The 26,776-nt window shown below is 37.5% G+C and overlaps 1 protein-coding gene across 1 annotated transcript in view; it reads left to right on the plus strand.

The window, feature by feature from the left end:
- EPB41L3 (erythrocyte membrane protein band 4.1 like 3) overlaps positions 1 to 26,776 on the plus strand; it is a 229,457-nt gene that overhangs the window by 155,278 nt on the left and 47,403 nt on the right. The window contains exons 4-5 of the mRNA XM_021711050.1: positions 24,348 to 24,452; positions 25,627 to 25,669. Coding sequence (XP_021566725.1) covers positions 24,348 to 24,452; positions 25,627 to 25,669 — 148 coding nt within the window. The remainder of the gene's footprint in view (positions 1 to 24,347; positions 24,453 to 25,626; positions 25,670 to 26,776) is intronic.

A 26,776-nucleotide genomic window follows, 5' to 3' on the forward strand; every position in this document is an offset into this window, starting at 1 on the left:
CTACCCATAGTATGCCTGAGTTTAGACTTTGAGGAAACACCATGTAACAGAAAGCACACCCGCTATATCGTGTGCCATTCCTAGGAATCTCAGAGTCCCTAATCAGTGTCTTCCTGCCTGATGCCCAACTCTGCTCCCCCATGGCAGGTGCCAGCTTATGCCCACTGTAGCTTGTATACTTTCTACCCCTCAGAGTCCAGACCTCTCTCAGCCCTAGCCTAGGGAGAAAAGGAAGTTCCCCACTTCAGTCCAAGGCATTCCTTATTTACTTCCTCAGGAAAAGAGTCTTCCCATCACAATGGACTTTAGTTAACTCTTTGAGTGACACTCATGGTTTCCCATCCACACAGGTTTATCTAGCCCCATGACCCCAGTACAGGGGTATTTGCTACCAATGAGCTTTCTCAGACTGCTTCTTACAAGTGGATCTATACTTAGACCTTGAAAAAAATCCCTAAAGGTGTAATCTTTATCCGGTACCTCATTAAAATCTTTGCATTTTTTAGCATGCTTTGGCCAATTTTCACATTATAGGCACCAAAGTGCTTTTTTAAAAAAGAGAGTGAGTAATTCTAGTTTATTTTTCTTAATGCATATTGTTTTTCTTGTTTGCATAAATTTTAATCCATAAAACTAACATGCTGCCACACCGTGTGCAAAAGATGCCAAAGAGCTTTACTTATTTTGCAGGGGCTTTAATATAAAGTTTTGCTTTATAGGGTAGGGGGTTATATTGCAGGCACTGAAGACCAAATGAGTCAAAGATTTCAAGCCTAGATATGAGATCATCTTTGCCATAAAGTCAAACAATCTTATGTCTGGAAGGGACATTAGAAATAACTTCGTCTCCTATCTTGTTTCACTGGTGAGAAAATAGGCTCAGAGAAGCTAGTGGTGTGCCTAAGGGCGCACAGCCTGGAAAGAGCAGAGAAAGGCTAGCATTCAGATCTCCTGCCCTTGTGTTCCAGAGGTCTCTGCACCACAGCACCAAAACATCCAAAGTCTGTAGCAGCATAAGGAATTTTACTGACGTAAAATATTTGCCTCCAGCGTGGACTTGTGAAATAGCAGGAAGAAAAGGGAAAATGGGGGAGAAAGATCTACTTTATAAACTGTTTACTAAACTGAATAAATTAGATTCTTGGTTGTCTAATGTATCTGTAATTCTGTAAGCTTTGGGCTTAAAAATTTATCAGTTTTTCTAAAACTGTTAGTTATCTATGTAATTTGGTGTCAGTAGAAGGAAGAGAGGCCACCAGAGTCTTTACTACTTGCTTTCTCCTCTCCTCCCTGCATTTCCTCTCTTGTGGCTTCTTGTTTCAAGTCTCAACTTAACTTTTTGCCTTCATGTAAAATGTTTTTAGCAAGTTCTGTCATGATCACATGATCTAGCTCAAAGTAGAAAGCTAGTCTAACCTAGGGACCCTGGCTGTCCCTTCCCGAGATTCAACATCCAGTGATTCTTTTTCAAATTTCCTGATCAGTTGCCAGTTTGTTTCATAATTACAGCATTTCTCCATGAAAGACAGGTTATAATTTTCAAGATTATAGCTCATCTCCCCTTAGTTAGCATTTAAATGGATGCCTTTCTTTTCTGGAAGTACTCTTGGCCCTTCAGGAAGTTTGGGAAGCAAGCTGCTGGCATACCTACAAGATCAGAATTCTTTTCAAAGATGGATAATAACCTGGGGAGATTTCTACATGGGTAGATACCTGCTTGAGTTTGATCTCTTTCTTTGTTTGTTTAACTTCCATTTCAGAAAGGTGTCTTTTTGACCTTGTCCTCCAAATTCTGAGGCTTATGAACAGCACCTGTAACAGTATTTTGATTACTAAGGTCTGCTAGAAACGTAGGTTCTTAGAGTTGGAGGAGAACAGACTAGCTCAGCTCCCCGGAATGTGTATGATGTGATGTGTGTGTGTATGTATACGTGTTTCCAGAAGACATAGAAGTAGGTTCAGGGAGCACTAGAGTGTGTTGATGAATGCCCTGTTATAGGATCGTGGTAAAATATTTACAGAGAACTAGCATTCATACAGAGAGCCACTGACACACACACATGTGGGCTGATTCAGTCTGAATAGGAAGCACATATTGGCAGTAATTAGTTTCAGGATTTGGCTGACAGAAATGCCTCACAATCCAGTGTCTAATTGGCATGTAGAGAGAGGGAGCACTGTTTTTAGCTTTGGTACTTTTAGCTTGAAAAAAATCTTTAGCTTAAAAGGAGATATTAAAATGCATTTATGGAATACCTTTGGTGGTTTTACTGTTCTGTGATCTTGTTAATTTTTACAGCAGAAGAAGCAGCAAAAATCTGGCATAGTTTTTAGTCTGGTATTGTGTGCTGTGTGGATATGGTAATGAAATAATTCAGTAGGAGAGGGAAAAATCAATGATGAAACAGAGGAAAAAGCTCCTCTGAAAAGTTACATCGTGAAATCTAATAGTTTCCTTTCCTACTTTTGTTTTTGTTGTTGTTAGTGATATATATGCTCATATTTACTGGTAATAAGTTAATTATAGTAGTCAGTTTAGGTACTTATTTCAAGGAAAATCATATATTTAGTTTCATAGGCGAGCTTCATTTGGAGCTATATGTATATGAAGAAAGAATTGCTAATCATTCCTGCCAAGGGTTTTGTGGTTTTCTTATACCTACTTCTCTCAAGGTTTCCGTGAGACAGACATACTGAGAGCATCTAATACAAAGTTTTAAATGAACAGAGGACCATTTTAAAACTGTATATTACTTTAAGCAATATAGTTACCTTTGGTGAATTTATACTTTCTTAAATAGCAGGAACTTCTGCAAAGAAAATTATTCTGATGGTTTTTATTCTGTGCTACTCAAAATATCTAGGATTCCTTAAAGATAGTATACAGGAAACACTGAACTCTGAATCTATTCATCAGTATTGAGTGTAGGCATTTAGTATTTTAGTCAAAAGGATCACTCACCACACCCCCCAGGCATTAAAAATATGTCTATGAAGCTTATAATGTATAGATACCCTAACAATTAAATATCTGAATTTCTATGGAAATTCCATGAATTAAATCAGACTGAATAATTGTTATACAGTAGAAAAGTTCTTCTAATACACCCTATAAAGAATCAAAATTTGAGCTTAAGAATATTAAACCTTGGGAAGCAATATGTTAAAGTATCATTAGCCTGGGTGTATCTTGGCTTTGCCATTTGTAAGTTATTCACTGCCAAAAGTTATCAGTTTTCTCATCTGTAAAAATGGAGCTAACAGGTTTGTTGTGAGTAGTAGAAAGAATATATGTTGTATCTACCAGTGCCAGGGACCCTTTTGGGTCTACAGTGGCTGGGAAAATTTGAAAAGTTTTCTAATTTTATGGGATTCCCATATGGTAAACTATAAAGTATATTCTGTTAAGCATATAAATATAAAATACTCTATAGAATTAATTATTTTTTAACATAAAAGTAGGATCATTACCTTTATACTATTCAGAGATTTGCTTTTATCCCCTAACAATTTATTAGACATCAAAAAATATTTCTTAAATCTGAGAAAGTAAATTTCATTTAACTCCCCATTTCTAGTTTTCTTACGTGGAAAGAATAATATCCATATGTTCCCATCAGCTAATCATTAATTGGGCAGTTTTGGAAATGCTGAACAATTTTATTAAATAAGAACAGGAAGTAACAACTGTGCTTATATTTAAGGTTTCTTAAAAACCCTCTTCCCTAGAAGCTGGCAGGATTGAGACTCTGACCTGGAAAGTGTCAGAAATGTGCTTTTTCTCACACCACCCGGTTTGAACCTGCTGAGATTAGACAGAAGATGCAGCTATGGTTCTGTTGCTGTTGTGTCAGAAATCAGTACATGTTTAACAAACCTGAATATGTCCTGGAAATAACTACACACACTTCACTTCTGGCTTTCCATGCTTGCCTCTTCTGAACTGACTTACGTTTTATGGCGAGCAGGATACTGTGGCATTCCTTGGCTTTGGTAATGAACTCCCTCAAATAATGTAGGCAAGTCTATTAAAGGAGGGATTGAGCTGGGCTCGGTGGCTCAAATCCCGCGCTTTGGGAGGCTGAGGTGAGTGAATTGCCTGAGGCCACAGGTTCGAGACCCACCTGGGCAACTGGCGAAACCTCATCTCTACAATAAATCAAAAAAATTAGCTAGGTGTGGTAGCGCGCGCCTGTAGTTCTAGCTACTTGGAAGGCTGAGGCAGAAGGATCGCCAGATCCCTGCAGATCGAGGCCGCAGTGGCCGGGAGCAGCCACTGCACTCCAGTCTGGGTGACAGAGTGAGACTCCAACTCAAAAAAAAAAAAAAATAATAATAATAAAGGAGGGATCTGATGAAGGCACCGTGCTCTTCCTTTATCTTTAGTTCCTTCAGAAGTTGGCATGAGGCGTTCTTTCTTGTTCTACTAAGCCTCAGCATACTGCACTTTCTGATGTCTTACCTAGTAACCCTGCGAGGTGGATTTGAAGAGGCTTCTTCACCCTTCAAGTTGATTTCAAGTACCTTCGAATTTATAGGTCCTCCTATATTTGTCTCTTGTCATATTAGGAGTTCTGTGTTATGTGCTGGGTTTTAAGAAAATAACTAGGAACTTGATAGAAGCAGCTGAGAAGAAAGAAAGAGGTGAAAACCAACCCAACTCCCTTGTTTTTGTGTTGTGACAGATCCTCTACTATTGTAGAGAACCTTCTGTCTTGCCTGAAGAAATTGGGAGTAACTGTTTGAGGCACATTTCCTGGATTCTTCTTTCTCTCTTGGGGCCTAGGTTTTATGATAGGGTGAATATATGAAGAGCATGACTGTAGCTCTTTAGCTGGCTGTAAATACCTCCTTGAGAGTCAAAATTCCTCAATAGAATTTTGTTAAGCAGGTCTCCAATCACTTTTTGCCAGATGCATATTAATTATCAAAAAACGTTAGCTGACTGTCTCTGTGGAGGTTTAAGGCAACATAAAATTAAGTAGCATTCACATATTTTTATTTTAATTTTTAGATTTCCAGAATACTTCTCAGTATATGGATGATATTTATATAATACTGCTTAGAATTTTTTTTGTTTGGGCACATGAGGAGTTGTAAAAGTGCTGAATATATTTGAAACATCAGGGACAGATGAAACAGGAGATGAGCTAGAAAGGAAGACCCAGGACTTGTCAGAAAGGATTGGCTTGATGTGCTAACAAGACTAGATATTGTTATCTATTGGTGTATTGGTTTTCCATTGCTGTAAAAAAATTCCATAAATTTGGCAGCTTAAAACATATAGTTATCATCTCAAAGTTTTCATGGGTCAGGAGTCTGGTATGTGTTAGCTAGACCTCCTCTCAGGATTCCATAAAGCAGAAATCAAGTTATTCATTGATTACATCCTCATCTAGAGGCTAAGCTAGGGGAAAATCCAGCTTCATGCTCCTTTGGGTTGTTAACTGAATTTTTCCTCATGGTTGTAGAACTGAGGTCCCCACTGTCCAATTGGCTGTTGGCTCGGAGTTGTTCTCTCTTGCAGAGTCACTGTTGGATCTTTGCCACGAGTCCCCTTGTATGCAGCAACACAGAATCTCCCCACCTTGATCTGTCTCCCCTGGGAATTCCTGACCTCCCCTTCTGTACCTAGTCAACAAAAACCTTTTGCTATAAAAAGTCTCACATGATTAGGTCAGGCCCATGGGAATACTGTCCATGTTTTAAGGTCAACTGTGCCATCTGCCATCACCTAACTACAGGGGTGGGGTCCACTTTATTTACAGTTTTGGGGATGATGCAGTGTGTGTTCACCAGAAAGGTGGGGAAGCTTTGGGCCATCTTAGAATCTGTCTGTCACAATAGGTGATGGGATGCAGCTGAGGGGCTTTACATAGGGGAGATATTTAATCTGGTTTTAAAAATGTTCTTCTATTAAGTAATAATCAGAGAGGAAGGGACTAGAAGCAGGGATACTAGAAAATTCTATTGCAATGAACTGGGCAAGAGATGCTGAGGACCAGACCGAGGCAATGGCAGTGAAGCAGAAAGGAGAAAATTGATTTTAAAGAGCTATCCTGAACACAAGCAGACTTGATCAATTGGGTATGTGAGGGGGGTGTGGGTAGTGATAAAAGACAGTAGCTGATGATGTCTTCCAGATCTCTAGACTCCATAGACAGCTATACTATTAATAGATGTAGAATACAGGAAGAAAAGTTTATGGGGGAAGATAATGAATTCACTTTAGACCTATTGAATTTAAAGTGTCTGAAATATAAAAGTAGCAATTTACTCATGCAATTGGATATATTGTTTAGTGTTTGGAAGAAAGGTTGATCTGGTAGACTTTGTGGGAGTCATTGTCTTCTACACTAATTCAAAACTGGGGATGAATGAGGTTGTGCAGATAGTGAGTGAATGGGTAAGAAGTAAAGAGCATTAATAGCAGAGCTCTGGGGAATACTAACATCTAAAGTGGGGAGTGGGGAGAGCTTTGCCAAATCCCCTTACCCTCGGGTTCTTCCCTGTGCCCAACCTGCTCCCCTTTTACTGCCATGCTCCAGCTCATGAATCAAGAGTACCTGATCATGGGGATATTACAGTCAGGATTGTAGTTGAACAAGTTTTCTTTAAACAATTTGAAGAGAGAATGTGCACAGAAAGCCATTCCCAATATCATTTTCCAAATGCCATGTAAGCGCATTACCCTATTAGTCATAGAACACAGAAAGCAGAGGAATGTTTAAGGCACCATTGTAGAGAAGTAATTGAGTGTTGTCATGCTGTGTGATTAATTCCTGTGCCTCCCTCCAGTTCATCATCAGTTCTCCTTTTATTTCTTTAATTTGGCTTTGTGCTATTGTTTGTACATTAGAATTTCATTGTACAAAGTGATAAGAACGATAGCATTACATTACTTTTAAGGAATGCCTGATACTTCTTTGAACAACTTAAGATAAATATTAGGGGTTGCTTTATATTAGCATACTGTGTAATTGTGATTTTAAGGTACTATTGTTGTATAAAGTGTGAAGGAATGGTGTGATTTAGAAATTTCTCTTAAGTGTTTATCTCAAATTAGAAAAAACAAACCCCTTAAGTGTAGCCTCCAGTATTTTTCTAGTTTGGGATCGTGGTGTAATACCTTACTTTTCCTTTTTCTTCTTGTCTACTTTTCCTTCTGGTCCTAGCAGGAGGCATCTACAAGAGGGACCCCCAAAAACAAATTTTTTAAATAAAAAATTGTATATTCTTACATGTTTAAACTTCAGTCACCTTCAAAGTACTCTTCATTTGATGTAATACACCTATTGAGATGCTTTTTCCGCTGCTCAAAACTGCTTTTGAACTCATCAATTTTGATGCCTTTTAGTGCTTCTGCCATTTGTTGTTTCACCTCTTTGACATCAGCAAAACGTTTCCCTTTGTGGCCTTCTTTCATTCAGGGAAACAAAAGTCTCTCGGGGTGAGATGGGGTGAATAGGGAGGGTGGGGCATGGGGGTCATGCAGTTTTTGGTCAAAAACTGCAGAACGCTCAGCACAGTGTGGGCAGGTTTGTCTAAATCACCCATCATGAAATGGGCAAATGCGTTGAAAGAATCTCCAAAATAAAAATTCACTGAAGCCAAACGCAGATTCTCACAACAATATTAGCAGGTACACTGATGCTGATAGGTTCCTGGAACACTTACCTAGTGGAGGAAGGACCTCCAAAAATAATTCTGTTTTGCGGGGGATCCTTCCTGGTATCTAGCGCTGAATTCCTGGTCTCACTCTGTCTCCACAGCAGAGAAGCAAAGGATTATTTTTCATCTTCTGTTTTGTGGGTTGTGCTGACCAGCCAATTAACCTGAACCTTTTTTTTGTTTTTTCTATAAAAAATCATGAACTTTCAGTTGTGGGAGTTTTCATAACATTTCCATCAATAAAGTTGGCTTCCTCTAACTTGCTGGTATGATTTCCTTTGTCAGATGACTATAATGAATAATTTATCTCTGGATAAATGGAATTTAGGGTCTTCCCATTGCTTCTCTTACATGACTGACCTATTTTGTTCGCGTTGCCTAGTGATTGTTTCTTGCATTTTAGGTCAAGGATAAGTCTACAAATGACAAATTAAAATGGCCAGATGAGATATTAATTCACAAAATGCTTTGATCAGTGGAGGTTTCTTCTTGTCAAGAAACAAGATACCTTTGTTGTGTGGGAGTGTATTTGTTCAGAGTGACAGACAGCTGTGTTTAATTGGTTTGTATATTTAGATTCATTTTCTAATAAGGCTAGAGGAAAATCCTATCTCTAAGTCATATTTACACTTTTAGGAAGTTACCCTATTTTCCCTGCTGCTGTTTATGGACATGAGTGATGGTGTGCAGACAACGTAACGAATTGGTTCTCCTTAAGGTGTTTGGAAAACTGGAAGGAATACAGACACTTGTTATTTCTTATGGAATACTATGGTGACAGCAAATAACAGCACTAAAGAGGCACCACATTCTTTAGGGAAATGCCATTAGATTGAGTCTGTAAAGCACATGAATGGTTTAAATGATTACCCCAAGCAAAGTGCTTCAGTTAATGTCCTAGTTATTCCTTCAGAAAAATTACTGCCCAGATGTCATGACTTGCAGAGCTTTCATTAATAGTATAATAATTCTTCATCAAAAAGAAAAAAAAGACAAAACACCACCACCAAAGCTGGAAATGTAATATGTTTCAAAAGCACATTTTCTTTAACTTGGGGCTTCTGTTCTTTATACCTCACCATGTCCTTACAAGAATTTAAGCTGTATTACATAAATGCATACAATATAACGAGGAGAAAATAAATAAGTAGAAAGCAGGATGAAGAGAAAATGATAGTAAGAAGCCAAGAATGAGGTTAGTCCATAAAACGCGTGCTCTGAGCTCTCTAACAAGCACAGAGGAAACAGCCATGATCCAATGACCATATCATGAAAAAAACTCAGTATTTTAAAAGAAATTACTTTATTCTGGGGCCAGTTTGAGAGAAACTCTGTACTTTAGCTTTCTGATAGCTCATTCAAGAAGTGGATTGTGAGTAGCCATTAAGGAAAGTCCCAATTATTGTTATTTCTCTCAAACTCCATTGGAGATAATAATGCTCCTCATTAAGTACTCAAGATGTGGCTTCTTATGATGTTTAATGCGTATTATATATGTGTATATGTAAAATGTATTATGTACATATGTACACACATATGCATGCATTAAGATACAGCAATGGATAAAACTGGGAATGGCATAAACATGGGCCCCAAATGGCTTCCTGCTTAACAAGTTTAGACGGTGAGTTCGTCACAGGATATGGCTTTTGCCTGTAGTGTGATATTTCTCCAGCCATCTTCCTGAAGGATCATGGCTCAGAGAACCCAAGTGAGAGGCCACTTGTGTATCAACCATGAACCCAATGATCCACTCAGCAGAGAAAAGTGGACCACCGGACATTAGGTTCTCAGCATACAAAAAAAAATTATTTCTCTTACTACATGACGATGAGTAAGATCCAGATAATTACAGTGTCTGGGCAATATTTCAGAGCTATATTTTTGTTTGTTTTAGAGATGGAGTCTCACTATGTGGCCCAGGCTGGTCTCAAACTTCTGGGCTCAAGCAATTCTCCCACCTCAGCTTCCCTACTAGCTAGGACTGCAGGTGCAAGCCGTCATGCTCAACTTCAGAGCTGTGTTTTTAAATAACAGGAACAGATGATTTTGACATCTTCTGCTGAGAGGTGAGGGCTTGACAAACATATTCACAAGAACATCACCTTCCTTTTGCAAGAACATGGGTCATGGAAGTGCTTGAGTGTAAGGGTAAGATATATCTCAAAAACTTGGATCTAGGCCATTTTAGAGGCGAAAAGATGCTCAGGATCCCAAAACTACACTTTATAGAGAATGACACCAATAACTGTATCTCATTAAAACTTTAAAGCACTCATAGGGCATTTAATTTCTTCTGTACTCTTCAAGATAACCTCAAAGCAAAATGTATGCCAAGATATGTAAATGAGTTCATTTCTTTTATAGGATTATTAACTATAAGCCCGTTAGATATGATAGCTGCTACAAAAATATTTACTTCTGTTTTAGAACAGTTTTTAGATAGCAGGACACTTAGTGCTCAAAACTGTTATTCACAAGTTTATGTTTCCATAGTTAGATGGGGCAAAAGAATATTCTTCCTAGTTACCCAGGACCTTTAAATAAAGTTTAAAAAGAGAATCCAAGACACATCCTATACTACACATGGAACTGCTGCCTACATTTATCAAAAGACCATTTCGACTGAGCAAGTGGTGTCAAGATTCAGTTCTGTTGATACCTGGGAGATTAAGGTGGCCTAATGCACTTAGCCAAGGAAGGTCCATAGAAACCATGATCCAGCTTGTATTTTTCTATTTTGAGAGGAGCAAAGTGTGCATCGAATGAAAGCAAAGAAGTAAAACCACAGCTCAAGACCACTTACTCCTTGGGGAGAATTTGAGAAATTTATCAGGAAGTTAGCCTGTACCATTTGAGGTGGATTTAAAAAAAAAGAATAGATTTTTCATTTGTAAGAATAAAGCATTCTCTTCTTACAAAGGTGGGGTTTGAGAATCAACATGCTAGTTCTAGCCAGAGCAGATTATACCATATGGTAGAGAAATATAAACAAATGGATCATGAACAAATTTCAAAGATCAGAGTAGTTGTTAAAAAGGTTTGAAGCAGGAAATGAACCGCAGATGCGTCTATGTAGCTTGATTTTCTTTCCTATTTTTTTAAAAGATTATTCTACTGAATGCCAGGCACTGTGGTACGTGCTGGGAATCCAGTCACGAGTAAAAACGGCTTACTAGGGAGGTTACCGTTACTCACATTGTAATACAGATGTAAGATTGTCATCCTGACAAGGGCAATACGGAACTGTAAAAACAACTTCTCTGGGATTTGACATCATCCTGGTCTGGGATGGAATCCTGAGGAAGGAGTACTTGAGTAGTAGAGGGAAAGATGTGGAGGAGGAAGCCTGTGAGAGAATAAGGGAATGCAGAAGGTTGTCTGATAAGTTGCAGAGAGCAAGGAGGTAGCATCCTGGTAGAAGAAGCTTCAGAGACAGGTGGGGCCTTGGAACCTGCAGTAGAATCTTCTCCTAGTTAAGCTTTGGCTGTCTAATGCATCAGTGTCTCCCATGACTGAATCTGATAACTACACTGTGGTCTTCCCAGATGGATGTCTTCTTCCTGAGATCTTTTCTTCTTTCTTAATGGTGAAAAGAAACTTGATAAAGTCTCAGGGATGACCTCCCTGGATTTTCACTCACTGGGTACTGTGCCACTCCAGATCACTTGTTCAACCAGGCGACAGCAGGTGGAACTGGCGTATAGGATCAACACTTCCTTAAAAGAAGGGGAGCAGAATCACCCTAGTCCTTCAGGCCTGAACCTCCCTTAGGATCAGCCCCGAGTACAGATCAGCTCCAAGAAAGACACTTGCTCTATCATGAGCAGAAGAAAAAGCAGCATAATTATGTGTAATATTTTATTTTTGCTTGAATGGAACGTTTGCCATTTTCCTGTAGATAAAAGAACATTCTAGTTGTTTGTTAGGGGAAATGGCTTGTACCTATTTTAAAAGCAGTTTGGTTTTTTTGGTTAATTGTGCCTTATCGTTTCAGTTTTTATAGGACTGTTATTGACTACCACTGTGAATGCTACTTGTATGTTTTGAACATTTTAGCCACAAAACTTAAGGAAATGGTCATATGAGATTCGGGAAGGAGCAGTGACTGCCGCTCCCTGGAGGATGCTGGGCTGCTGGATCTGCTGCGGTAAGCAGCCTTCCTGCTGCTACAGCCTTCCCTTTCTGCTGAGCCGAGAAGACAGGACCTGTCTGGTCTGGTTCTAGAATTAGGACCAGGCCTCCCATCATCTTAGCACATTCAGCAGCCTCCTCTCCACCCCCATCACAGAAGTGGGGATGGTTGGGCAAAGAGGATTAGCACTGGCTTTCCGGGATTGTAAGCTCCTGCAGCATTAAGCCAGGATACCCTGATAGAGCCATGTTAGAAAACAATACTGACCTTTGACGTGTGGACTCAACTGGACCCCAGAGTGATTCTCATGAGGTAATACATGTATTAGAAGCAGGCAAAAAAAATGTATATAAAATCAAACTACTTGATGATTGAAAAGGGTTTTTTTCCCCTCCACATCCACTGAATTTTAAATACGAATCTAAAATATGATATGTTCACGTGAAGATGAGTATCACTTTGTGATCATGTCCTATGTTTTTTTTTTGGTCAGATTTTTAAAAATATTTCATTATAGGTCTTGCATAGATTAGAAGATCCTTTTAACTTAAAGGCTTATATTTAAGTGGTAAAATGATATATAATTACATTTTTAAATTATGTTGGTAGTTTATATAATAATCTGATAGTCTTCTTCCTCTAGCTTACTCCCAGTCTTGCCCTATGAATAGGATAAGGTGGTTGATGGAAAGAAGGGACACAGGTTCACTTAATACATATTTTTTAAAGCAATGACAATGTCATTCTTATATCATTTTGATCATCAATGCCTTGTAGAATTGAAAAGTGATAGTGCTGTGTTCATACTCATTAAATTTATATTACTAAAAGTTGTGTTTCCATCTTCAGTATTTGCATTGCACATAGTTCTTTGTTTGACCAAATGAATTATAAATCACAATTTGAGTTTTGGTTGTTTGGTTGGTTTTTTTGTTTTTTTGGTGGTTTTTGCTTGTTTGTTTGTTTGTTTTTGGAGAATTCTTAGGACATTAAGTACTTCCTCTCACAGAAAAAATTCTCAAAAATTTTATGTCATTCCGAATTAGCTAATATGGTTATTTTTACATGATTCAAGTGTAAGTTTGTGTCTCTTTTAGACCTTCCTCTTTCTTAGGCTTCCTTTTCTGCATTCATTTTGCACACATTGGCTTAGTGACCTGAATCCTTAGCAGATTAACAGCAGGAAATGTTGTCTGACAATTTGCTGCCAGCCTCTCATATGTGTGATGTAAAACTCTTTGTAAAAAATCAAGCCCAATGTTTTTTCTAGCCAAGAAGAAGCATGCTTCACTGGAAAGCTATTATCTACCACAGTGCACATCTCTGAGCACAAAAGTCTGATTTCAAACAGAGACTGAAATTACTACAATAAATGAAGGCAGAAACTGATTGTGACTGATTAAAAAAAAAAGAGGCCTCTTTAAAAGAAGTGCGATAGGCTTAACGGGTAGTAAGGGGCTTCTGTGAGTGTTTCTGAAAGTGTGCACTGAATCTCAGTCAAAGCATAGGCAACTGTCCTGCATGTGTACAACTCATTCTGGTTTGAGCAGTGCTGCATGTCACATATATGATAATATAAGACTGTCTTATGTTTTGGCCTAGGATGTACCAAAATGTGTCAGTATACCCAATACGTATTAAAGACCATTTTGTCAGTGTGTGTTTGTGAAAGATAATCGAATATATACTCAATTTGCATGTTAATACTATTTTAAAACAATTTCCAAGTTTTACCTGTACAATGAGAAGGCTTTTGTTTTTCATAAGAGTAATAGTATGATTTGTCTTCTATTATTTCATTGCAAAAGAAATAGGCTTTCAATAGTATGTCAGTCTCTATACCAAATTACAGCATTAGAAACCTTAAATTTATGGGACTCCTTTCAAAAAGGAGTATAATAATAATCACCAGCATTTATTGCTTATGCTTCCCATGAGTTAGACAATGTGCTTTCCAGTGTTTAACTTAATGCAGCAAATCCATGCATAAGTATCAATATTATTTCCATTTTATAATGAAGGCAATGAAGCTCAGAGAGGTTAAATAAGTCTAAGATCATAGAGTTGTAGAACCAGAGTCCAGCCTTGGGACTGTCTAATATACTACAGTTAGATTAGTGAGAAAATAAACTTGAAATAGGTGAGAATCTCCATTTTAAATGTGTTTAAATAATGCTAGCTGAATTCTAATCTCTAGATAATTAAGACATGGAAATAAGTCACATATGTTTACTATTTTGTTTATAAACTCATTATGACCAGAAAATAGTTTCATATTTCTGTTTTATTAATGACAGAACACTCCAGATCATCTTTGCTAACTTGATTGAGAGTGTGATGGAATAATTATTGATTGTTGTGTTAATGTTTGAAAGAAGTTGCCCTTATGGTTTTCTGAATAGCCAATTGCTCATGAATTTAAAGAAAGGGCTGACAATATATATAACATCTAGAGAGAAGAAATGTGATCTCTGCCTCTCATGTCAGCCCTCTATTAATATGCCGCCTGAATCACATATGGGGATAGTACATAGGCTGGAAGATCCCATTAAGTCCTGCCTCATGGGAATGGATTCTGGCAGTAGTGATGCTGGTAATGGACTTTCTATGCATATTAAACTTGCCATCGCATGTGCAGTTGAGACAGAAAGCCCCATCATAAAGCAGTAGATGCACATAGGGCAGCTGGTGCCATATCTTGCTACCCAGGACTTCCCAGCTCTCTTGTCATAGATCAGACACTGTTATCTTTTGTCCCTGGGTTTGACCATAGCCTCTTTGTATTTTTCAAATGTGGATTTAAAAAAACCCCCCAAAAAACCACTCTTCACTTACATGTAAGGGCAAAGATAGAATGTTTTTCTATCAAGAATCCAATAGAGAAAAAGAAAGCCTAGAAAAGACAACTTACACAGAGTCTAAGTGTCTGATTTGGGCTCAGGTTCTGTCCCAGACAGTTTGGTGAGCTCTTCAGAGGTCCCCGTCCTCAAGGTAAATGGCAGTGAAATCATTTAGAAATGAAAAGAATTCCAAATGATCTTTAGAGGTAAGGAAAATGGAAAAGCATTCAGTGAGGAAAAATATAATTAGGGAGGGAAGCAGGAAGAAAAAAACAGATAGCATTTTATATCAAGATTACACCAAAATACTGTGAGAAAGAATTCTTTCTTTGAATTCTTGTCAGTAGCACTTCTTAGGCTCATAGATTGAATATCTGCTGTGTTCAGGACACTATCAAGGGCAGCAAAAAGGTCGAACAGTTTCCTGTCCGCAGGGAGCAGAAACTCAAGTTCACAAAATATTACAATCACAGAAGAATATAGTTTCAACAAAAAGAAAATCAGTGGTCGATGAGGAAAATACGTGATGGAAAGAATGAAGTACTTAATGGTGTTGATACTTCCTCAGATTTTAAAATAGCTGAAATAAGGGTATAGAATCATTAGTTTTGCTGCAAGTTCTCAGTATCATAGTTCTCCATATTTTCTTCTATTAATATGAGTGGTTTAGGCCAATACAGCAAGAGGCTATTTATTTCATTTTTCAATGTGACTGTTTAAAGAATGCATATATATGTTCTGAAGAGCCTTGCTGACACACACACCTGGTGCAGGGTCCTCCATTCTTTCTGAGCAGTAGGGACTGCTGGTTAGCTTCAGTTCTCAGGCAAAACAACTTGCTCTTCCTCATTTTCTTCATGATTGTGCAGCTTCAGAAGGTAACAGAAACCCATCTTCAAAGGCTAAAAGTTGATTTTTGACTTGACAAATTTCTCTGATTTCAGCTTTTCCAGAAGAGAGCTTCCCTCAGCCAGGCTCATAGCTTTATGAGACTAAAGAAGGGGAAAAACACACATTTTATGATAGTTTTGTGCTGAGATTTAGTGGAATTTTTATTTTCTTGCTTTTTCACTCATTGTCTTAAGCACAGATTATGACATGATTTCTAGAGACTTGGGCATGGAGGCAATGCTATCTCAGAGAAAGCATTGTCAAGGGTAGTTGCCTTCCCTGGGTTCAGTGCCAGGTATTTGCACCTGTCAGTCACCTGCTAGGGAAGATATTACTGTCCTGTTTTATTAGAAACGAAGAAGTCAAGACTTTTATTAACCTGCCTTGGGTCATTCTTTAGTAATGTAACAGGATCTTGAGTAAAAGTTCATATTTCAGCTATACAAAGAGAAAGTGTCTCCGCTTTAAAAAACAAAACTCAGCCGGGCTCGGTGGCTCAGCCTGTAATCCCGAGCCTTTGGGAGGCTGAGGTGAGTGGATTGCCTGAGCCCGCGGGTTCGAGACCCGCCTGGGCAAGTGAGACCTCATCTCTACAATAAATCAAAAAATCAGCCGAGCGTGGTAGCGCATGCCTGTAACTCCGGCTACTCGGAAGGCTGAGGCGGAAGGATCGCCGGAGCCCAGCAGGTGGAGGCTGCGGTGGCCGGGAGCGGCCACTGCACTCCAGTCTGGGCGACGGAGTGAGACTCCAACTAAACAAAACAAAACAAAACAAAAAAACTCAACAAATTTCTAACATTTCTATTTTCCATGTATTTTATCCATAACTTTAAATGCAAGTTAGTGATTTGTGGTTTCTTTCCAGAGTTTAGTGGTTTATGACTTCTCATTTGTGTTATTTTATTTCAATATTTGATTGGTTTATAATTTCTTGAGAACTTACATTTCTCAAGAAAATTTATAGGAAAGGCTATCTTAATATTTTAAGCATGTGTATCTATGTAAACCAATTTTATCATATTGCAGTGTTGGTACAAGAGGTCTAAAAAAAGAAACTGAATTGTACCTAGACTGAATCTGACAAAGTTATACATTTCTTCCTGAAAAAAGTAGAGTTTTTTTAGCGGCCTCATATTTTATTTTATTTTATTATTTTATTTTATTTTATTATTTTATTTTATTTTTTGAGTTGGAGTCTCACTCTGTCGCCCCGACTGGAGTGCAGTAGCACGCTCCCGGCCACTGCAGCCTCCACCCGCTGGGCTCCGGCGATCTTTCTGCTTCAGCCTCCCAAGTAGCTGGAACTACAGGCGCATGCTACCACGGCCTGCTAATTTTTTTGATTTATTGTAGAGATGAGGTCTCGCCAAGTGGTCCCGGGCGGGTCTCGAACCCACAGATTCAGGCAATCCACTCACCTCGGCCTCCCAAAGCGCTGGGATTACAGGCTGAGCCACCGAGCCTGGCCAAAGTCCTCATATTTTAAAATGTCTAAGTTGTTAAACATAACTTGAGGTATGCTTTTCAACCATGTCAGCTTGAATCACCTGAGAATCTTTTAAGAATGCAGATGCCTTGGGCTCAACTCCAGATATCTCTATGTAATTGACCTGAAGTGGGGGCCTGGGCACTGGCATACTTTAAATTCTCCCAGCAGCCACTGTTAAAAGCCACTTGTTTAAAATATCACTTCTATGTAATTGGTTATGATATGATAGCAAGAAAAATGTTATGTGAAGTTTCATCAAGTTAATGTTTTAATCTCTTAATGACATTCAACCAAATATAAGGCCCTATAAAAGATAAAATGTAGGGGGCACTGCAAACATTGTTACAGTCGGGGATATGAGGTGAGTTCTCAGAGACACCACTAGGATAGAAGGCAGAATATAGAAAGTGCCACCATGAAGTGGTGCTGTAAATTGCTACAATGTCCGCAGGAGTGAGAAGTCACATTTGAAGTTGCTTTAAAGAAGTGACACTGGAGAAACCTCTTGAAGGATGAGAAAGACTTAACAGGCAGTAGGCAAGGCAGAATGTTTGGAACACTGAGAGCATCATTATGGGTAATGCCTGAGGTGAATTGAAACACATCAGATATGTTTAAATTCATGAGTTCATCATGTTAGTATGAAACAAAAAGATCTAATTGGTGACTTTTGGATGATACTAGAGAGCCAACTCATTATCCTGAAAATGGATAAAGGGAAAGACACAAGCATTTATCTTGGCTTTCGTAATCAAACTACCACTGGGTAAGCAAATAATTCTGACAAAGAGAAGTATATTTTTATAAACAGGCTCCAGCTAATAAGTGAAGAAGGAATGACTAGAATGAGAATATCATCATTCTGCAACCTGGAATTAATGGATCTGGGGCAATCATCATCAGTGTCTGCTAATATCACACACAGAAAAAACAACAAGCAGTCACTTAATGCCTCCTGATGAAATTACACAGCAGTACTTAGGAAGAATAAACAGAATCTGACCAAGCTTCTAGATTTAACTACCAATTTACATGATATTCAGGAGACTGGGGAAACCTATTAAATCACACCATGGACATGCAAACAGCAAAGTTTAGACTAAGGCAAATGACTTAGTTTCTTAGGCAAATTAATTTCAAGGGGAAACCAAGGCAAGTGGAAAATTTACAGATTAAATTTTAATTTTTAAGTTTAATTTTTTTCTTTTTAAAAAATTAAGTTTTATTTACTCCTACAAGTAAAATTATTTGAAGTTTAACTTTTTAAAGTATTTAATAAATTATTTTATTAACACTTCTCATGTTTCAGTCCATGTTTGTCTCTCTTTTTAATTAGTAGACTTAATGTCTGAGCAGTTTTCAGATTTACAGAATAATTGGGTGAAAAGTACAAAGTTCCCATGTACCCCTTCAACTCTTCCCTCATCCCCCAGGTTTTCCTATCTTTAACTTTTCCCAGTAGTGTGGCCCACTTATTACAACTGACATGCCAATATTGACACATTATTATTATTATTATTATTATTGAGTTGGAGTCTCACTCTGTCGCCCAGATTGGAGTGTAGTGACCGCTCCCGGCCACCGCAGCCTCGACCTGCTGGGCTCCGGCAATCCTTCCGCCTCAGCCTTCCAAATAGCTGGAACTACAGGCATGCACTACCATGCCCGGCTGATTTTTTAATTTATTATAGAGATGAAGTCTTGCCAAGTTGCCCAGGCGGGTCTCGAACCCACGGGCTCAGGCAATTCACTCACCTCAGCCTCCCAAGGCGCGGGATTACAGACTGAGCCACCGAGCCCGGCTTGACACATTATTATTAACTTAAGTTCATAATTTACATTAGAGTTCATTCTTGGTGCTGTATATTCTGTGGATTTTCCCAAATATATAATGTCCTGTGTCTACCACTACATTATCATACAGCATAGTTTCACTGCCCTAAATGTCCCTGTGCTCCACCTATTCATTTCTTCCTCACCCGACCCGCAACAACCATTGATCTTTTTACTTTCTTAGTTTTGCCTTTTCCAGAATGATGTGTACAGCAGTCCCTCTTTGTCACCATTTTGTTTTCCCATTTTGCTTTCTGCTATTTTACAAGTTACCCTTGGCCACAATCTGAAAGATGAGTAGAGTATAATAATATGTTTTGAAAGAGAGAGAGAGGCCACATTCACATAACTTTTTTTTACAATATATTGGTATAATTGTCCTATTTTATTAACAGTAATTGTTGCTGATCTCTTACTGTGCCTAATTTATAAATTAAACTTTATCATCAATGTGCATGTATGGGAAAAATGTATCTACAGGGTTCACTCTGATCCATGGTTTATGGCATCCACTGGCGGTCTTGGCGTGTATCTCCCCTGGATAAGGGGGCACTTCTGTAGTTGGAATCATGCAGTGTGATGACACAGCCTTTTCAGATGAACTTCTTTCACTTAGCAGTATGCATTTAAGGTTTTTTATGCCTTTTCATGGCTTGATAACTCATTTGCTTTTTATCAATGAACAATATTCCATTGTCTGGATGCCAGTTTGTGTCTCCATTCACCTATTGAAGGACTTCCATGTTTTGGCAATTATAAGGAGTAAAGCTGCTGTAAACATTTGTGTGCAAGTTTTTTGAGTGGACATAGGTTTTCAACTTACTTGGGTATATAGCAAGAAGCATGATTGCTAAATCCTATGGTAAGAGTGTGTTTTGTTTTGGAAGAAACCACCAAACTATCTTCCAAAGGGGCTGTACCATTTTGCGTTCCCACCACCAATGAGAGAGAGAGTTCTGTTTCTCCACATCCTTACCAGTATTTGGTGTTGTCAGTACTCTGGACTTCAGCTGTTCTGATAGGTGTGTGGTGGTATCTTATTGTTTTAATCTGCATTTCTCTAATGACGTGATCTGGAGCATCTTTTCATATGCTTAATTGCTATCTGTATATCTTCTTTGGTAAAATGTCAGCTCAGATATTTTGCCCATTTTTAAATTGGGTTATTTTCTTATTATTGAGTTTTGAAAGTTCTTTATCAGATGTATGCTTTGCAAACATTTTCTCCTAGTCTCTGGCTTATCTCCTTAGTGACATGAATCAATTTGGAAAATTTTAAAATTAAAATAGAGAAAAATTTAAACAGTTAAGAATAAAACTTATTTAAATGCTTGAGGAGGTACCATTCTTAGGACGTTTTTTTTTTTTCTCTTTTAATTTTTATTTTAAAATTGTGGGGTAGGACATTTTCTTTAAAACCTTCCCAATTGTTGGTCTGTAATATCCCCCATTTACTCTATCAAAACAGAAGTGCAATTTACTAATGGAAATTTCAGGATCAGGACAGGTCACTTTTGATTTGTTATTTTAGGAAAGTAAAATGCACTTTTCTGGATGATATCTTAGTGAACCGTATACATGAACTGTGAATGCTGTTGAGTCAGAGATGACTTAACAACTCACGACTGAGTGAGACTCCAACTCAAAAAAAAAAAAAGGAACTACAACAATACTAAAAATGGAAACTTGGTCTTCTCTGATTAAACAAGTTATCCACTAGTTTTGAATACCTCTATCAATTTTTAAATTTGATAATTATTTACATATCAAGAGAAACTAGTTCTTAGCCCTCATAGCATGTTTCATAGTTCAGGAACACAGGTCAGTGACAAGCATCTATGTAATTCAACCCAAAGAAATTCTTTACATTCCAAAATCACTTTGCATTCTGAAAGACATCAACCTTCCTCATTTCCTCAAAATATTTCATGGAATCATAATTTCTGTGAAAATTGCATATGCCTTCTTCCTTGGATCAGCCATAACAAATTTATAGAATGCAGCAACCCCCAGAGATAACAACAAATGCTCCAACAATATGAAACCACAGACGTGTGGCCAAAAGGTCATGCAGCTGAGGTTTTATCAAAACACTAGAAACCATGGTAGTCTTTGTTCTTGACAGATATGTCAAACTCAATGCCAAAGTCCTTCCTTGATGATGGAGAAATGGATGGCCCCTCTGTCAAATTCTTAAAATTGACTCAATACTTGGCTCCTAGTGGATATAGATAACCACACCCAGTGACAGTAAGGTACCTAGATTTGATCACTTAATGAACAGTGTATCTTTGGGAACCATAACAACATAATTTCTCTAAAATCTCCAGTCTGATTGTTAAGCTTTAGTCATATGCTAAATGTTACTTCCTGCAGATGCATGCAGATGTCAACAAGTAGAAATAGTTGACTTGAAAAGTTGAATAATGTGCTAGAAAAAAATCATCTGAGTTAGAAGAACCCAGAATTTTTTAGAGTTAGGAGAGATTGCAGAGGTTATCCAGTCCAAGGTAAGAAAATAGGTTTCATTTCATGTCCCAGCTTCATCCATTGGCAGCATCTTTTTCTTCATGATGTCTGGAAGGATACTGAAGCCTCAACTGGACACCAAAGGAAAGAGTGCTTTAATCCATTGGTAGTTTTCCATAAGCAAAGGGAGACCAAGTTACATCCTCAAACCCATAATTGCCTTTCTCTGTAGAGTCTTACATCCTTACTCTAGGATGAAAAAATGGAGGCCCAGATAACTTAAAAGGCATTTTCCGGGTCTCCCAGCTAGCCTGGTGGCTGTGCTTATATTTAACAGGTAGGAATCTCATGTTTCTTTTTTTTTAAGATTAAAAAATATCATTTATTTAAAAGTAAATTAGAGAGAGAAAGAGAAGGGAGAGAGAAGATTCACCTCTCCAAGGTCACCACCACCAGGAAGAATGGTGACAGCCATAGCTCAAAGAGCACATTGTCACACCAGAGTCTAGCAAGGCAATAGCCCATGGCTGCTTGTGGTTGAGTTCTTTTATCCATTCCCCTTGATGGGGGAAGATCATTATTAAGGTGATTGGGTGATGGTCTGCTCCACATCATCACAAAGGATCAGGCAAGTGCGGGTACTGATGTCACAGGTGACAGCAGTGATGGACAGCAGGCAGGCGGGTTTATGTTTCTATTCTATAGTATAACTGATTCCAAACAATTGGCTCTTAGAACCAGAAAAAAAAATCTTATATGAAGCTCTATGTTATTGTTTTTAAAATGTGTGTTTAAAATATTAGTAAGAAAATACCTGGCCGATTCGGGAGAAAAATAGAAGTTATTAATAGAAATCAAACTGAGAACACAGAAAAGTGAGAGCCCGTCGTTAGCATAACAGTTCATGCTTGAGCTTATCCATGCTGCATGTTAGGCAAAAGGAGGAAGACAGTAGCCAGAGGATGGTTAATTGATACAATGACCAGGGCAGCCTGTAGCATATTCAGAACCGACTACTCCATTGTAAGCTGGCTGTGATCTGTTGGGTCAGAAGACATAGGAGACGTGGAGTCAAGTGAAACCATGTGGAGGAAAAGGGTTTTTGTGTTTGCTTTTGTTTTAGATTTTTTTGTTGTTGTTTACTAGTTGAGAAAGTGTCTGGCCACACTGATTTGTATTTTTGTGTGGGTATGTAAATAATGTGGTCTAGCTAAAGCAGTGAGGTAATAAGCTGAGGTAATTGATACCTACAGAAAGAGTATGTCTATTATAAAGCTGCTTATTGGCGCCACCAGAAGTTGAATATGTGCCCTTACAGAAAATATGCATGACAATCTGCCCTACCTGAGTTAGACTGCCATTTGTCAGCCACCAGGCTATCATAGTAGCTGACATTTATGGAATGCTTGATATGTGCCACCAATGGACCAATTTGAAGATGGACATTTATTTTAATGTCAGCCATTCCAAAGAATTGAGTAGTGTCATACTCATTTTGTATAGGGAAAAAACGGGTTCACATAACTGCAAGGGGCATCCTGAAGATTCAAACCTAGATTTCACTGATTCTAAAGCCACTGCCCACAGTTATTAGATAACACTACCACTCTGAACTACCTTGAACCTCTGCCCTTACCTGTCAGCTGGAGATAATACCAACAGAAGCATCAGAAGATACCAATTTTTTGGCAAAAACTCCATGATTTGTTAAGCATTATATGGAAATAATATGCTGTTATTTGGAAATAAAAGATTTAAACCAGTAAGCAGGCATCTCACTGTAATATTTATCTGCAGCCAGTGAGCAATGTTATTATGTAGTTTTCTTAACAAGTAATTTATTTTCATACTTTATGGAACTGTTTTTTCCAAATACATCATTGATTATTTAGCTGGTTACAATTTAGGATTTACTTTTCTGTCACAAATTTACCTTTTTTCCTAAATAGTCATGCTTGAGGGGACTGAGTAATTGCTTTCAATATAATTATGGCTGCATAGTAACACACCACTTACAGGTCTTTTGAATGCTTATTATTTTGGCATGGACATAATTTATCAATTTTCATATTTCTCATTGTTATTACATTAAATCTTAAAGACAAATATACTCAATGTATTAGATGTAAAATGTTAGTACCACACAAGCAAAAAGTAGTTTAGCTTATTTGTTTCTTGTCTATTCACCACAGACTCCAGGCTGTTTAAAGACCCTTGAAGGATTAAATAGAAAAATTATACAATGTATCACAATACATTAAGCCGATGAATTTTTTCCTCAAGTGACTGCCTTTTTCCTTTCTCCAGATGCCTGCTTGGTGGTCAAACATATAGCACATAAATCTTGTATTTATGCATGATAACTAAAATCTTCTTTAAATTTAATATTTTGTAATGCTTAATAAGGATTTGCTCTAAAATAAAGAAAAAATTAAACACTGTAATACAAAACTGAAATTTGTGACCCTCAAACCCCCAAAATAGCAATAAAATTAATGAAGTTATTTTAACAGATTTGAGAAAGTGATCCTTAGAATTCCTAAGTAAGAAATGGGAATATAAAGTTTTAAGCGAGAGTCTGCCTAAGACAAAGAACGGAGTTAATTCTTCTCAGGCCCAGAATGTTTTAATATGGAGAACTGAGTTAGGGTGCTCTGAAACACAGCTTTTGTTGGTCTTCTATACTTTCATTCACTGTTAGGACTTTTATATGTTACAAAATATTAGAGGCTTTCAAACATAACATTATTTTCCCCAGCTGCTTCTATTTAGAAATCATCCACTGGTCACCTATATGTACTCAATGGCACTGTTGATATTTTGGGTTTTTTTATTTGTAGGGGTAGGCTTTTATAGGTTGAGGTCCACTTTTTTGAGCCATTTTTCCAGTTAAACGAGAGATGGCAAAGTGAACTCACTGAAATTGCAGCAGCAATGTTTTAAATTTTACTGTTTTGTTTGTGGCAACTGGGAGAGCCTTTTTGTGTGTTGACTTGTTATTCTGTTCTGTTTTCTGTAGAAACGCTCCAGAGGGCAAGTGCTGTTTGATAAAGTGTGTGAACACTTGAACTTGCTAGAAAAAGACTACTTTGGGCTTACGTATCGGGATACTGAAAACCAGAAGGTGAGAGAGCAAAAGCAATACAAAATATAATGGCTTGAACGGCCATTATATGGAAAGTGAACTAAAGCCAAATGGGTGGATCGATTTCTGCAACTCCCTTCATACTCTGGCATTCACTAACCTGAGTCCCTAAATGCTGTTAATCTCCTATTTCTTCAGTGAAGAAAATCACTGACAACTTTTTAAAATCTAGAATTTTTTGATAACGTACTTAAGTAGGGTTAAGCCAATAAAAATCAAATACTTTGATACATATCTAAAAATCAAGATCATACCCCCAACTTCTAATGAAGATATTATGGTTGTAGCATAAACTGTCAGGACAGTTGACTATTATAAACTGTTCTTAATCAACTTATTATGCTTTCATATTGTCACCGAATCAGAATATGAGATAGGTCACTTGCTGACCTGACACTTGTCTAATGCATTTAGTAGATGTTTTATGTTTAATGCAATACCTCTATAGACCTTTATACATAAATAACGCCGTCTGTTCAGGTCTGTGCCTCACTTATCCCCACAACTACCTGAGAAGTACGGAAGAGGAAATTGTCTCCATTATATCGATCCTGGAAGTTGTGCCGTATAAATTTTGCTCAGGGATGTTACCTGTTCTAGTGTTGTGCCATGAATCATTCTTAATATCTATTGAATTCACTGGACAATGTCTGACTTCATTATTAAACATCTGATTTTTTTATAGGGAAAATCACAATTGCAAGCAAGTGTTTATTTGCTAGGGAAATATTCTAGGTAGATGCCTAAAAATCTGTCATCATAGGAGTCACTAATGTGGAACTGAAGGACTAGAATATCAGTGTGTCAGGTTATGCATATTTTTCACTTATCCTAGTAACTTGTTTGACCATAGTATCTTCCACCATTTACCCACTCTGTTTCTTGCTAGCTTGAATCCCTGAAGGCAGTAGTTGTGAAAGGAAAATAATTTTGTCAAGCCCAAACTGCATGTATTCATTTTCTCATTAGTCTAGTGTCTGGGCCCTCAGAGGGCCTGATGGACAGGCACCAGGTGTGGGGAAAGAGCAACAGTGAAGGGAGCATTCCCACAACTACTAATTCTCTACCATATTTAGAGCATGTCTGTATCTAGTCAACATCAATCATGTTTATTCCTCTCTGATTCAAATTCAAAATGTCATTTCCTTTTCAGAATTGGTTGGACCCTGCTAAAGAAATAAAAAAACAGGTTCGAAGTAAGTTATTTTGGATTATTTTATGTGGTAATGTGGAGACTTTTAGAGAGTGAGGTTGTCTGAATTGGTAGCCCATTCTTAGCTACCCAAGTGGCTAGTGTGAATACAAAGTTGTTTTTTTTTTAATCCCAAATTCAATCTGCCAAATTGGTTTAGTTCAGCCAGCACCCATTTTTTTTAAACTGTCACTACTTAAAATAACTAAGATGCTTAACTTATTCCCCTGCCTGTGAAATATAAGACTGAATCAATTGGTGTTCCTATTGGCAATTAGCCATTTAAAAGTTCTCAATTGAATTATTAGTGCTATATAAGCCTAACAATCACAAAAGTATAAAAGGCAAACAAGTAATAGTCCTTTGATAGTTTTGAAAGACTAAAGTTTATTGTCTGGTGATAACCTCTTTTCTTGGTCCCTGAAGACAATTTGAGAAATATATTTTTTTTAATGAACAAAACAATTGGATGTGCAACTCTCAAAACTGAAATACAAGTAGCTAGTAAGTATTAAACAGGCTGCTAAATCCTACTAATGATTAAATGCAAATTAAAATGAGGCATCCTTTTTTATCTATTAAGATTAGCAAATAAATCAAAGTTTAATAATAAACTATGATAGTTATTTACCCAGTTGGTAGAATAAGCAGATGCAACCCTTTGAGAGAGCAATTTGTCAGTTATTAAAATTTAGGATGCACTTACCCTTTGATCTTTAATTTTACTAAGAGAAATTTATTCAGCATATGTATTAGAGAGAAAAATGTGCAAGTGTGTAAGCACATGAGAGTTCATTATAATACCATTTACAACAGAAAACTAGAAGCAACTTAAATATCCATTTATAAAGAGATTATTAAACCAATCATAAAATAGCCATATAAGTATATCTTAGCTCTCTTTGAAGTCAGAGTGCAGAACAATGTCTATAATCTAATCTCATTTATTTTAAAAATGTTATATGTATATAGATGCATGGAAAACTTTTGGAAGGCATGAAAGATATTAACAGTAATTATTCCAGAAGCAACATGTAGTGTAGGGAGTTAAGAAAGACAAATCTTTTAACATTTACTTTTTTTTTTTTTTTTTGAGTTGGAGTCTCACTCT

This window comes from Carlito syrichta, unplaced genomic scaffold (genome assembly GCF_000164805.1).
Source record: "Carlito syrichta isolate Samal-C Ts95f unplaced genomic scaffold, Tarsius_syrichta-2.0.1 Scaffold301835, whole genome shotgun sequence".
In the NCBI taxonomy this organism is placed as follows: Eukaryota; Metazoa; Chordata; class Mammalia; order Primates; family Tarsiidae; genus Carlito; species Carlito syrichta.